The 13,308-nt window shown below is 34.4% G+C and overlaps 1 protein-coding gene, 1 long non-coding RNA gene and 1 pseudogene across 6 annotated transcripts in view; 2 read left to right on the plus strand and 1 right to left on the minus strand.

The window, feature by feature from the left end:
• LOC105483303 (sodium voltage-gated channel alpha subunit 9) overlaps nt 1-13,308 on the minus strand; it is a 180,808-nt gene that overhangs the window by 106,782 nt on the left and 60,718 nt on the right. The window contains exons 2-4 of one of the 4 annotated variants that reach the window (XM_011744101.2): nt 3,428-3,735; nt 673-791; nt 227-316 (exon numbers count right to left, since the gene is read on the minus strand). In XM_011744101.2, the coding sequence (XP_011742403.2) occupies nt 227-316; nt 673-791; nt 3,428-3,685 (467 nt within the window). In that variant the 5' untranslated portion in view covers nt 3,686-3,735. Of the gene's footprint in view, nt 1-226; nt 321-672; nt 792-864; nt 1,945-3,427; nt 3,736-13,308 lie in introns of those variants that run through there. The other 3 variants (XM_071072886.1, XM_024793261.2, XM_071072885.1) reach the window with 3 other exon arrangements.
• Nucleotides 1-13,308, plus strand: part of LOC105483306 (uncharacterized) — a 41,471-nt gene that overhangs the window by 13,792 nt on the left and 14,371 nt on the right. Inside the window, exon 2 of the long non-coding RNA XR_988164.2 lies at nt 13,222-13,307. This is a non-coding gene — a long non-coding RNA (uncharacterized lncRNA). The remainder of the gene's footprint in view (nt 1-13,221; nt 13,308) is intronic.
• LOC105483305 (L-lactate dehydrogenase B chain pseudogene) lies at nt 8,258-9,495 on the plus strand (annotated as a pseudogene). Its single transcript, XR_988163.3, has one exon. The product of XR_988163.3 is annotated as an L-lactate dehydrogenase B chain pseudogene (transcript).

Raw genomic sequence — 13,308 nt, forward strand, 5'->3', positions numbered from 1 at the left:
GGAGCATCTGACAAGTTCATTCTTCTAGAAAACACTGCAGCATCTAATTTTTCTAATCTGGCAGGTTAATACCATAGAGGAGATAAAGAATGAAAGAAAAGCAAGCATATAACATGGGAACATAAAGATTCCCCATCTTTATAAATGCAATAACTTCCTAGCAGGAAAAGGAAAGGATGAAATGATAATACGAAAACTATATTAAAATGTACTTATACCGACTTACTCGACATTTTTGGTCCAGTCCGGTGGGTTACTCATGGTCATAAATATGCAGTTTGTCAGAATAGTGCACATGATGAGCATGCTGAATAAGGTAGCTTAGAATCAAGGAAAAAAAGAGATGACAGTGTGAATTTGAAATATTTGAGGATGACACTTGTTGAAATGCTTACAACTTTTCCTTGGAAAAAAATTCTAAATGAGCTTGTAGACTATTTTGTCTCTTTGAACAAGAGAGTAATAAATAAGAGTAACATATCCTAAAATCTTAATATTTCCACTCTCCCGGTCTTCTTTGAGACCCATGACAAATTATATTAATAATATTGAAATTAATAAACTAAAACCAGAGTCTTTCAAGGTGCAAAAGGTGTAACATCTATATTTGAATAAAATCGCAAAAATCACATCATTAAGTAACACTGGATGTAATCATTTTGAAAAGGATATGAGTGTACTAAAATCTTAATAGATATTCTTCTTAGAGGACTGAAAGGAGAAAGCATATATAAAGCAGGTGTGGCATTGAAACGGAAGATTGTTTTCCCTTTGTTCAATACTATGAAAGTCTGCAGAAAAAGAAAACAGGATGAAATTGAGAATCCAAAACATCAATTTTTCACATCAATATCAGCAGTTTACCTTTCTACATGGCAGTGTGATATTGAAGAAACACTGCCATCAGACTCCAGCAATGTGGTTCCAATGTCATCAATGGTCTATCAATGTCACCTCGGCCAATGAATTCCAAGTCCATTTCTTCATAGTAAATTTAAAAATTGAGCTATTTGTTAGCATGTATTACTTAGAACTTTCAAAATACTGTATTTTATATTTTTCACTTTCTTTCAACAGTAACAATAACTGTGGCTATTGAAGTTATTTTAAAGCACAACTTCTTTCCCTTCCATTACATTGCATTTTAAGAAAGACAAATAGAAACTAGCTATCTCTATCATTTTTATCATAAAACCTTGAGAATTTTAATACTTGCTGGCAATTGTCATGGTTAGCAGCACGTGTTCCAAAATATGAGTTCTTTCAAAAAATATTTTCCTAAGTTTAAGGAATATCAGAGTTGGAAGAATCCTTCCAATCACTGAGTTCAATTTCTTTATTTTAGTTATAATACTAATATTAGCTCTTAAAAGGGACTTAAATTAAGGGGATTCCTCACTTACTAACCATGGTAATTTAAAAAATGACATGAATAGAAGCAAATATTCTTGAAATGTTATTGTAGCCATTCCATAACAAGTGTCCTTTTCCATAGCTTTAGTATTCAGTTAAGAAATAAAAACAAATAGCAGTAACCACAAAATATTAAAACAACCTAAAGCATTGGCTTAGAAATCAGAAAGACAAAGTTCAAATCCCTGCCTCATTTTTCTCCCATTGGCAGGGAGATGACTTATGTTATCTGAGAAACACTGATTTTCTAAGTTTTATATAGGGTTATCAGTAGGTTTCAGGCAATAAGCATTTCTCACTGTATTCGGGAGGTAAGTTTGTGAGTCAGGCTTTTTATTTGAATGTGGCAGTATTCTCTCAAGAAAACAAACCAGAGTCTATTATTTTCAGGTATCTTTTTATTTCCCTGTTCCCTTTCACTATATCAGTTATATCTAAATACAATTTAATGTAAAATTCACTTTTACATCGAAAATTATTTTAAAATTAATACCTAGTCCTCAAGTACAACCCTTTTTGTCTTAAATCTCAGTACACTGTATTTTTAAAAAATTATTCATCCATTCTTTCTGCAATTGTATTTACATGATTTGGCTCTGTGTCCCCGCCCAAATCTCATTTTGAATTGTAATCCCCACGTGTCAGGGGAGGGGCCTGGGGGGAAGAGATTGGATCATGGGGGCGGTTTCCCCAGTGCTGTTCTCAGGATAGTGAGTTCTCACCAGACCTGATGGGTTTAAAAGTGTGGCACTTCCTTCCTCTTTCTCTCCTGAACCATATAAGATGTGCCTTGCTTCCCCTTTGCCTTAAAACATGATTGTAGGTTTCCTGAGGCCTCCTCTGCCATTCAGAACTGTGAGCAAATTAAATCTCTTTTCTTTGTAAATTACACAGTCTCAGGTAGTTCTTTATAGCAGTGTAAAAATGGATGAATACGGCCGGGCGCGGTGGCTCACGCCTGTAATCCTAGCACTTTGGGAGGCCGAGGCGGGCAGATCCCAAGGTCAGGAGATCCAGACCATCCTGGCTGACATGGTGAAACCCCGTCTCTACTAAAAATACAAAAACAAAATTAACCGGGCGTGGTGGTGGGCGCCTGTCGTCCCAGCTACTTGGGAGGCTGAGGCCGGAGAATGGCGTGAACCCGGGAGGCGGAGCTTAAAGTGAGCCAAGATCGCCACTGCACTCCAGCCTGGGCGACAGAGCGAGACTCTGTCTCCAAAAAAAAAAAAAAGGAACTAATACATATTTAGTGAGAAACTATATCATAACAGGTAATGAAAAGGAGTTTGAACAAAAATATGGCATGAGTTTTTTATTCAAGGTACTTCCTAGAAAAATGAAAAGAACAAAGTAACTCTACTTAAGGCAAGATGTGACAGATGATATACAGAAATATATAAACGGGGAAGAATGAGAGTGAAGAGGGAACAGGGTCACATGACTGTCAAAATTACCAGGGAGACTTTATAAACCAGAGGTCATCTGAGCTAACATGAAAAATCACAACCTACTACATTGTTTTGGCAAGATCAAGTTACCTTGTACTTGAAATTTTAATAAAAAGAATTAGGTTGGTGTTTTAAAATTGAAATTAGCAATTTTCATTTGCATTAAAAACGTTTAAGTGATTTTTGGGTCTGCATACACACGAGAGTTAATTATTAGCAGGAAAAAATAGGTATGACTATAAAATTTGGCAGATTACTGTGTCATGTCCAAAAAAGTTATGCTAAACAATTATACTAAACAATGTATACTATGTTATACTAAACATTATACTAAACAATTTTGAAAGATGTAAAAAAAAATTAAAAGTAGTATGCCAATGCCAGAACCAGTTTCAATGTAAAATTTGAAAAAGTACATATTCTGAATATCCTCTATATATATTTAATTTAACATTCTCATCATGATATAGTTATTCACTAAATTTCACTAATCTCAATTTAAAATAATTTTTATACAGAAGGAAGTCAACAGAAACCGACCACTGAAGTCAAAATAAACTCACTTTTTTGTCTGCATAGTAGGGGTCCAGGTCCTCCAGGGGCTCTGACACCATGCCGGGAGGAATGTCCCCATAGATGAAGGGCAGCTGTTTGCCAGCTTCCAAGTCGCTGCTTGGCTTTGGGGCTTCTTCATCGTCGTCTTTCTTTTCTTCTTTGGGTTCCTTTGATTTTCTTTCAGCAATGCGTTGTTCAATGAGGGCAAGAGACTGTTTTGTGAAGTGGACAAAGCTCTGAGGTCCTGGGGGAGGCAACATTGCCATCTTTTCATCCTGTATATTTTAATTCCTCTTCAGCTCCTCACATAAGAGGCCTGGATGGAAACAAAGAAATTAAGACTTAACTATTTGCCTGTGAAGAAAGGCACATTAAAAAATAATAATAACAACATAAACAGATTTTTAGTTTCGACCACAAAAGGTAACATGTTCATAGACTTACCAGCTTGTTAAGGGACTACTATGTGTCAGGCAATAGGCCGGACTTATTTTTCATGCCTTCTAACCATGTTTATACTCAGAAATTTGAAGTTTACACTTCACAGCTTTAAAGGAAAAAATGACAATTTCCTGAATAAATTTTCCTAAATTCCCCTTCTTTTCATCTATATTTACCTTTGGGGCAATTCAACTCAACTTTCCTCTTTTCAAAGTCTTTATGATAATGCCTTTGGTAGCACCACTCTCCAGCATGACTCTGCTTTATCAACTAAACTTATGTAATATTCTAAATCCTTTGCTGTCATTTCAATAATGTTCATAACATCTTGACCAGGAGAAGATTCCATCTCAAGAACCCACTTTCTCTGCTTATCAATCAGAAGCAACTCCTCATACATTCAAGTTACCCAAGATTACAGCAAATTAGTCACAATTTTAGGCTCCACCTCTAATTCTAATTCTCTTGCTATTGCCCCCACATCTGCAGTTCTTTTCCTCACTGAGGTCTTAAACCCCTCATGGTCATCCACGAGAGTTGGAATCAACTCATTCCAATTTCCTATTAATGTTTGTATATTGCCCTCCTCCCACAAATCATTAATGGTCTAATAACATATAGAATGGTGAATCCTTTCCAGAAGTTTTCAATTTACTTTGCCCAGACCCATCAGAGGACTCACTATCTATGGCAGTTATAGTCTTATAAAATGTATTTATTAAATAATAAGACTTAAAAGTTGAAATTACTCTTTGGCCCATAGGCTACAGAATGGATAGGGTTAGCAGACATGAAAATAACATGAACGCCCTTGTACATCTCTGTTAGAACTCTTGAGTGACCAGGCACATTGTCAATAGGCAGTGATATTTTGAAAGAAATCTTTTTTTTTTTTTCCTGAGCTGTAGGTATCAAGAATGGGCCTAAAATATTTAATAAACCACACTGTAAACAGATATGCTGTCATCCAGGCTTTGTTCTATTTATAGAGCACAGGCAGAGTAGATTTAGTATAATCCATAAGAGATTTTCTGAATAATTAAATAATATAATTTTTGTTTAATTTTCTGAATAATAATATAATTCTAAGATTTTCTGAATGATAAATAAGCATTTGCTTCAATTTAAAGTCACCAACTGCATTCTCCCCTAACAAGAGAGTCAGCCTATTCTTTGAAGCTTTGAACCTAGGCATTGTTTTCTCCTTTCTAGCTATAATATATTCTTCTAGTAGAAGGCTGTTAGACCTACATTGAAAATCTGTTTTTTAATGTAACCACTCTTATCAATGATCTTAGCTAGATCTTCTGAATAACTTGCTGCATCTTCAGCATTGGCACTTGCTGTTTCACCTTGCACTTTTATCTTATGGCAATGGCTTATTTACTTCAACCTCATGGAGTACCGTCTGCCAGCTTTGAACTTTTTTTTCAGCTTCTTCACCTCTCAGCCTTCATATAATTGGAGAGTTATGGCCTTGCTCTAGATTAGGCTTTGGCTTAAGGAAATGTTGTGGCTGGTTTGATCTTCTATCTCAATCACTAAAACTTTTTCTATATTTGCAATAAGGTTGTTTTGTTTTCTTATCATTCGTGTGTTCACTGGAGTAGTACATTTGATTTCCTTCAAGAATGTTTACTTTGCATTCACAACTTGGCTAAGTATTTAGTGCAAGAGGCTTAGCTTTTGGCCTGTCTTGGCTTTCAACATGCCCTCCTCACTAAGCTTAATCATTTCAGCTTCTGATTTAAAGTGAGAAATGCACAACTCTTCCTTTACTGGAACATTAGGGATGGGAATGGGTTACTAATTGAACTAATTTTAATATTGCTATGTGTCAGGGAACAGGGAAGCCGGAGGAAAGGGAGAGAGATAGGAATGCTGAAACAGAACACATGACATTTAATGATTGTTTGCTGTCTTATGTGGATGTGGTTCATAGCACCCCAAAACAATTACCATAGTAACAACAAAGATCACTGATCATAGATCACCATAACATACATAGTAATAATAAATAATAGCAATTACAAAGTTTGAAATATTGTGAGAATTGCCACAGTGTGACACAGATGCATGAAGTGAGCACATGCTGTTGAAAAAATTATGCTGACAGACTTGCTCAATGCAGGGTTGCCACAAACCTTCAACTTGTAAGAAATGCAGTATCTTGAAGTGCAATAAAGCAAAGCCCCATAAAATGAACTATGCCTGTATTTTGTTGGAAACCAAAGTTAACATAAAGTTTTTTAAAGAATGTAGTGAAAAATAAGGGACACTGCATGTACACATTCAAAAGTAGGATGATTCTGAAAGGTAAAGAGTAAGTTATGACTTGGCAATTCCACTACTAGGTACAGACTCAAGGGAATTTAAAACATATGTCCACACAAGAAGGTTTACATGAATGTTCAGCAGCATTATTCATAGTAGCCAGAAAGTAAACACAACCTAATTACTCACCAATGAATAAATGGATAAAAACGTGGGATATTCACACACTGAATTAATATTTAGCAATAAAAACAAATGAAGTATAGGTACATGTTACAACATGGATGTGATGAAAACCCTGTGAAGGAACACAGAGCCAAAAGGTCACATATTATATGATTCCATCTTATGAAATGTCCAGAGTAGGCAAATCCCCAGAAACAAAATGTAGAGTATTTTTTTTTTTCAGAGGCTAGGTGTAATAGGAAGTGACTATTGATGGTTATGTGGTTAACGGTTAAAGAGTATGGGACTTCTTTGGGGGTGATAAAAATATTCTAAAATTACGTAATTATGATGGTTGCATACCTTCCTGAACATACGAAAAACCACTGAGTGGTACACTTTAAAATGGTGATTTTTATGGTGTGTAAATTATACCTCAATAAAACTACTATGAATATGCATTAATAATTTTGGATCATAAAATATGTGAAAATTGTCCTCAGAATAGGAAGAGATTTAGTAAAATGGAAACAAATCAATGAATCAAATAAAAGCAGTTGCCACTTGTGCTTTGGGGATTCCTCAACACTTTTGAAAATCATAAAGGTGAGAGGTTGGGATAACTTGCCTCACTACACTTTCAGTGTAGACATAACGTGGCTCTTGAAGAAAAATTGGCTTGAATAACTGGTGTTTTGGTAGATTCTGCATTCAACTGGAGGGTACCACCTCTTTCAATAATTATTTGAGAAAAATCTAAGTACACAGATGTTGTGAACTCCGATGCCCATTATCAGTTCGACTCTTCCAATATTCCTATTCTCCTCTGTCTCTGTCTCTACTGACCCCCATGCACATGCTCAACACAGCTCCAGAATGACTAAAGTTTATACAAAAAGCAGAGGCAAAGGGTGGTCAATGCTAGTGGTACCATGCATGGGCAATATTTCCCTGATCAAGCTAAATTAAAGGAAGACACTAAGAACCTGCTTAACATCATGGTCTGTGAAATATAAGTTGAAGAGACCTTGATCAGATTTCATCCTCATCCTCTAGTTTGCAGAGGTGAAACTTCCTTTCATTTTACTAGTTTTATAGCTTTGAAGAAGAGCAGCTTTAGTTGGCATCTGAGTTTGCTTGGAAGTTATTGTACAGGGCCAGTGGGGTGGCAAGATGATGGGCTGACAGGGTGACAGAGGGCAACATAAGTAAAAATGGAGCCTCACACTTCACCAACACACACAAAGAATATGCAATGATGAGGGAGGACCTACGTGTGACTACAACTTCTTTCCTCTTCCCTTAGTCTTCTGGATAAACAGGCCACAGGAGTTTTCATCAGTCCGGTATTTAGTTTAAGATTTGCGATTTCTGGTGGAGTAACTATTTAAATGGAAAAATAAAGCTCAAAAATTCTTAAAAAAGTGACAATGAATACTTATATAATGTGAGAGTAGAGAGGACTTGTAAAGCATTACACCAAAGGCACAATCTAAAAAGAAAAAGAATGCTAGATTTAATCTCATAAGAATGAAGGTTTTTAAAAGTGGAAAGCATCCACAAAATAAAAAGAAAAGTATAATACAAATGGCAGATGAAGTGCTTTTTCTTTAATGAATAAAGATATTAAAATAATAGATCTCATAATACAAAATTTAGTAAATAACATAATTACCTAAAAATACAAATGATTAATAAACACTTGTAACTATATCAAACCTCTCTAGTAATCAAAGAAACAAATACTAAAATAAACATGGGGAATCAAATTTGGCCTATTACATTAGCAAAGATTTTAACAAAAGTAATAGTGATATTAGAGAGGATATAGGGGAAATCACTGTCGCCTGTCTGGATGACAGTAATAAATAATGTGTACAGACTTTTTGAGGGTAATTTTGTAATATCTATCAAAAACCTTAAATATGGACATTGTCTTCTCCGCACTGCTGTTACTGAGGTCTCCAGCGCCTTCTCCCTCCTGTGCAAAATGGCAACTCTTAAGGAAAAACTCATTGCACCAGTTGTGGAAGAAGAGGCAACAGTCCCAAACAATAAGATCACTGTAGTGGGTGTTGGACAAGTTGGTATGGCGTGTGCTATCAGCATTCTGGGAAAGTCTCTGGCTGATGAACTTGCTCTTGTGGATGTTTTGGAAGATAAGCTTAAAGGAGAAATGATGGATCTGCAGCATGGGAGCTTATTTCTTCAGACGCCTAAAATCGTGGCAGATAAAGATTATTCTGTGACTGCCAATTCCAAGATTATAGTGGTAACTGCAGGAGTCCGTCAGCAAGAAGGGGAGAGTCGGCTCAATCTGGTGCAGAGAAATGTTAATGTCTTCAAATTCATTATTCCTCAGATCGTCAAGTACAGTCCTGATTGCATCATAATTGTGGTTTCCAACCCAGTGGACATTCTTATATATGTTACCTGGAAACTAAGTGGATTACCCAAACACCGCGTGATTGGAAGTGGATGTAATCTGGATTCTGCTAGATTTCGCTACCTTATGGCTGAAAAACTTGGCATTCATCCCAGCAGCTGCCATGGATGGATTTTGGGGGAACATGGTGACTCAAGTGTGGCTGTATGGAGTGGCGTGAATGTGGCAGGTGTTTCTCTCCAGGAATTGAATCCAGAAATGGGAACGGACAATGATAGTGAAAATTGGAAGGAAGTGCATAAGATGGTGGTTGAAAGTGCCTATGAAGTCATCAAGCTAAAAGGATATACCAACTGGGCTATTGGATTAAGTGTGGCTGATCTTATTGAATCCATGTTGAAAAATCTATCCAGGATTCATCCCGTGTCAACAATGGTAAAGGGGATGTATGGCATAGAGAATGAAGTCTTCCTGAGCCTTCCGTGTATCCTCAATGCCCGAGGATTAACCAGAGTTATCAACCAGAAGCTAAAGGATGATGAAGTTGCTCAGCTCAAGAAAAGTGCGGATACCCTGTGGGACATCCAGAAGGACCTAAAAGACCTGTAACTACTGGGCTCTAGGCTATAGAAATTTAAAAACTACAATGTTATTAACTCTGAGCCTTTAGTTTTCATCTGTGTACATGGATCGCAGTTTGCTTTGATCTTCTTCAATATGTGAATTTCGGCTCATAGAATCAAAGCCTATGCTTGGTTTAATGCTTGCAATATGAGCTCTTGAACAAATAAAATTAACTATTGTAGTGTAAAAAAAAAAAAACTTAAATATGTGAATTCATTTTTATTGGCAAATAATTTTCCTTCTAGGAATTTATTCAAAGACAATAATCTCAGGTGTCCTCTAACATGTATAAAGATATTTACTACAAAGTTTTTGTAACATTGAAAAATTATAATCAATCCAAACCCTTACCCTAACAGTAAGGGTTACACTAAATGAAGAAATGAGTGTATAATGAAATACTGAGCAGCTTTGAAAGAGAGCTTTCAGAGACTATTTAATGAATTAAATGAATTATAAAAATATTATAAGCATAATAAGTGGAATGTAGGTTATACACACAGATAGATGTAAATTAATAACAATTTTTAAATGATATTAAATTGAAATTATATACACAATGCATTTAACAAAGGTTAGCCCTAGTTAAGAGATTAAGGATTATATTTATGAATTTCTTTATACTTTACTTTTCAAATTTGTACAATGAAAATGTCATGTTTTTCTATCCAGAAGAAAATATACTTTAAAAAAAATCATTTAAAATTATTTGGCCTAATTTTATATAGTTAATGAAATCAATCAATATTTATTCTTGTCATGTTTAATTTACAATTTTGAAAAATATATTGCCACATTTCCACTTTTTATTAACACTATTATGATTGTACCTTCTTTAGAATGAAATCCCAATGTTGCATATAAAGGTAATACTTTTGTTTTCTCATTACTGTCTTACACACTCACCATTAATCTCATATTAGAGAATACTTAGGCAAGTACTAAAATCAAAAAATGGATGTGTTATTCTTGTATCTAAGATTTCCTATAGTTAAAACCAATATGGAAATATTTATTCTGAACTCTTTCTTATTTTCTATGTATGCAGACACACATATATAGATATGTCTTATCTATGTTTATCAATCTATGGATCTATGTCTGTCCAAATATCATATCATGTATTTGTCTATCTAGCATCTGTCTATTTTTCTTCACACATTTTTCCAGTCAAAGCAATGTCAGCTCCCAGTTCATGACAATGGTCTTATCCCATGTGTTTATCACACTCTCTGGTCTTCAAATTTCCATTGCAGTAAAAACAAAGATGTACAGTAGGGAAGCATTTAATAATATCACTAAAAACCAGAGGAAGACAAAATAAGTTTTCATAAATCATAAGATTACCCTAGTGAGGAGATCAAAGCAGAAGCTACAGTCTGGAATACTCATCTGAGAACGTTAGAATTTCTTTCTAGCAAAGAAGTCACAGATTTCTATGACAAATATGTGATATAGATCAGAAAACAAGTTGATTAATCCATGGATTATTCAATAATGTTGCAGAAAACACTTTCCCACTTCCTTCTCTATATTAAATATGTAGCAGAGTGGTTTATCTCCAAGCTATCACCAAAAGGATAATATATGCATTAATTCAGGTAGGACTCCCAGGGTATCCATGTCCATTTTAGCTAGAATCAGGGTGGAGTCAAGGGAAAAGTGACTCCTTTGCCTACTCCTCATCCATACATCCTAAAATGTAGCCTGCTTGTCAATACACCACGCATGTACGTACGCAGACCTTTCAGTCATCCCTCTCTTTCAAGAGAGGATTTATCTGGGAAACAGACCTATATAAAGACTAATGCAAACCTGGCCAACAGCAACCTGGCCTTTCTTCCATAAATATTAATAGACAATCAATAATAAATTGGTAATGAAGATCTACCAAACATAAAATTGAAAGACTAAGATGAACAGATCAAACTTATAACTTTAGAAAAAAAAAAACCCAAACATTGGGGGATATTGAGAAGTTAAAGTTAGTATTCCTAGAGAAATTTGAGGAGACGAAGTATCCTTTGTTAAAAAAAAAAAATATATATATATATATAGGCTACCAAAAACAACATCAATTCTGGGTAAAGGTCATGCTTTGTGAAAACAAAAATTTCAGTAGAATGCTTGCTGAAAAGGAGGATTCATAATTGTAGTTAACTTTCACTTTACCCAAAAGGTACACTTTACCAGAATGGGGCATAAGTGAACATTCTCAAGTACTAGAAATGTTCTATACCTTGATCTATGTGATGGTTACATGGGAATATATGTATGTGTAAAAATTCATGGAGTTCTATATCTTAGATTTTTCTACATCTTTTAGAATAATTTTTAAAATTAAAAAAGTACAAAATAAAACTCAAAATAAAACTTAGAAGATATAGAACAATCCATGTTGTTCAACATCAGTCTCAAGAGAGCAGCAAATAGTAGATAGGAAATAACAAACAAAGTAATAGCAGAAAATTCACGGAGAGTCATCAGGCTAAAAGTACAAAAGAAGATCAATTTAAAAGTTCCATTCTTGTGAAAGTTTAGAGCATTAATAATAGAAACAAGATTTTGTAAGCTTCCAAAAATAAGATAACTAACTAAAAAGAATGAAAATTAGATTGCCATTAAAATTTCCTTAGCCATAATTGACACTAGAACACAATCAATGCTTTCAGTGTGATGAGAGAAAATATTTTGAATCAAATTCTATTATCAGACAACCTGTTATCTAGTGTGATGGCAAACAAAACATATTTCTAGATGTAAGAAAATTCAAAATTTAACTACTTTTTATCTTTCTTTTAAGTTACTTTGCATTAAGGTAGAGCAAAAAAAAAAAAAGTACTTCTAAAGCACACAGAATACAAGACTGTTTTGCAAATAATGTGAATAAAAGCAAAGCGAATTTGTTTCTTCAGAAAGCATAAACAGCTGTATTATCCAAATAGGAATCAATTCAAAATATGGCATGAACTTGAACAACTGGTAGAATTGAAGCAGAGAATCTACTTGAGTTTGATGTGTTCTTCAAGTAGCAGAGGTTGAATGAGAGGTTTAAATTCTTCTCTAGATCAAACCATATTACTTGTTTTAAAATGAAAAATACATAATTATAATTTGTTAAATTGTATCAGTTAATCATCTCACAAATGGGTCAATTACCAAAGCATATATAAAATGTAAGTACAATTATAGAACTTTATTTACACAAAGACAAGATCTACACATATATGTGTTAAATATTTTCAATGTAAAAGTAATGGAATAGCTTACAAAAATTGAGAGGTAAAGGGGGATTAGAGGTGAGGGAAAAGTTGGAGAGCTGACCCGTTATCTTACATTGAAGGCAGTCAGTGCATCCCGGCTAACGTTCGAGTAACAAGAAATGGAGTTTCAGGTATATTCTATTTAAAGGTATAAATCCAACCAATAGAATTTCTTAGAAATAAAAATGTAACTGCTTGGAATTTGAGAATGGAGAAGAAAGAGAAAAGTTTACATAAATAAAATAAATTCCTCATTTTCAAATTAGAAAGTTAGACAACATTACATAAGTTGATGAAATAAAAAATGAGACATAATCATATTATTTAGAGATAAAAAGGAAAATATCAGAAACACTTTTTTAAAAAAAAGCAGGAAGTGATTATTCCCCAGAGAATGGCTTTACAGGGATAAAGCAAAAATTGTTTGAATTAGTTACCATGTGCATTTGTTAATTTTATAATAGTTATTATTATGATTAAAAAGCTGTGAAATAGAAGATATTATACCTCTCTCTTGAGCCAAAGAAACCAACAAACACCTGCTTAAGTAGAAACTGTTCTGTTACGTTCATTGGGCTTGAAAAATATGGACTGACTCTACACCTCTCAAACACCGTATATTTAGACACATTATTTTGATCTCTTTCAGGTAAATTGGAGACAATTTGCAATTCATTTTATTAATATTTCTTCTTCAAGGGACCGTCTGACACACTGCAAACACTCAAAGTTACGG

The sequence above is a fragment of the Macaca nemestrina genome, chromosome 11 (assembly GCF_043159975.1).
Source record: "Macaca nemestrina isolate mMacNem1 chromosome 11, mMacNem.hap1, whole genome shotgun sequence".
Classification (NCBI taxonomy): Eukaryota; Metazoa; Chordata; class Mammalia; order Primates; family Cercopithecidae; genus Macaca; species Macaca nemestrina.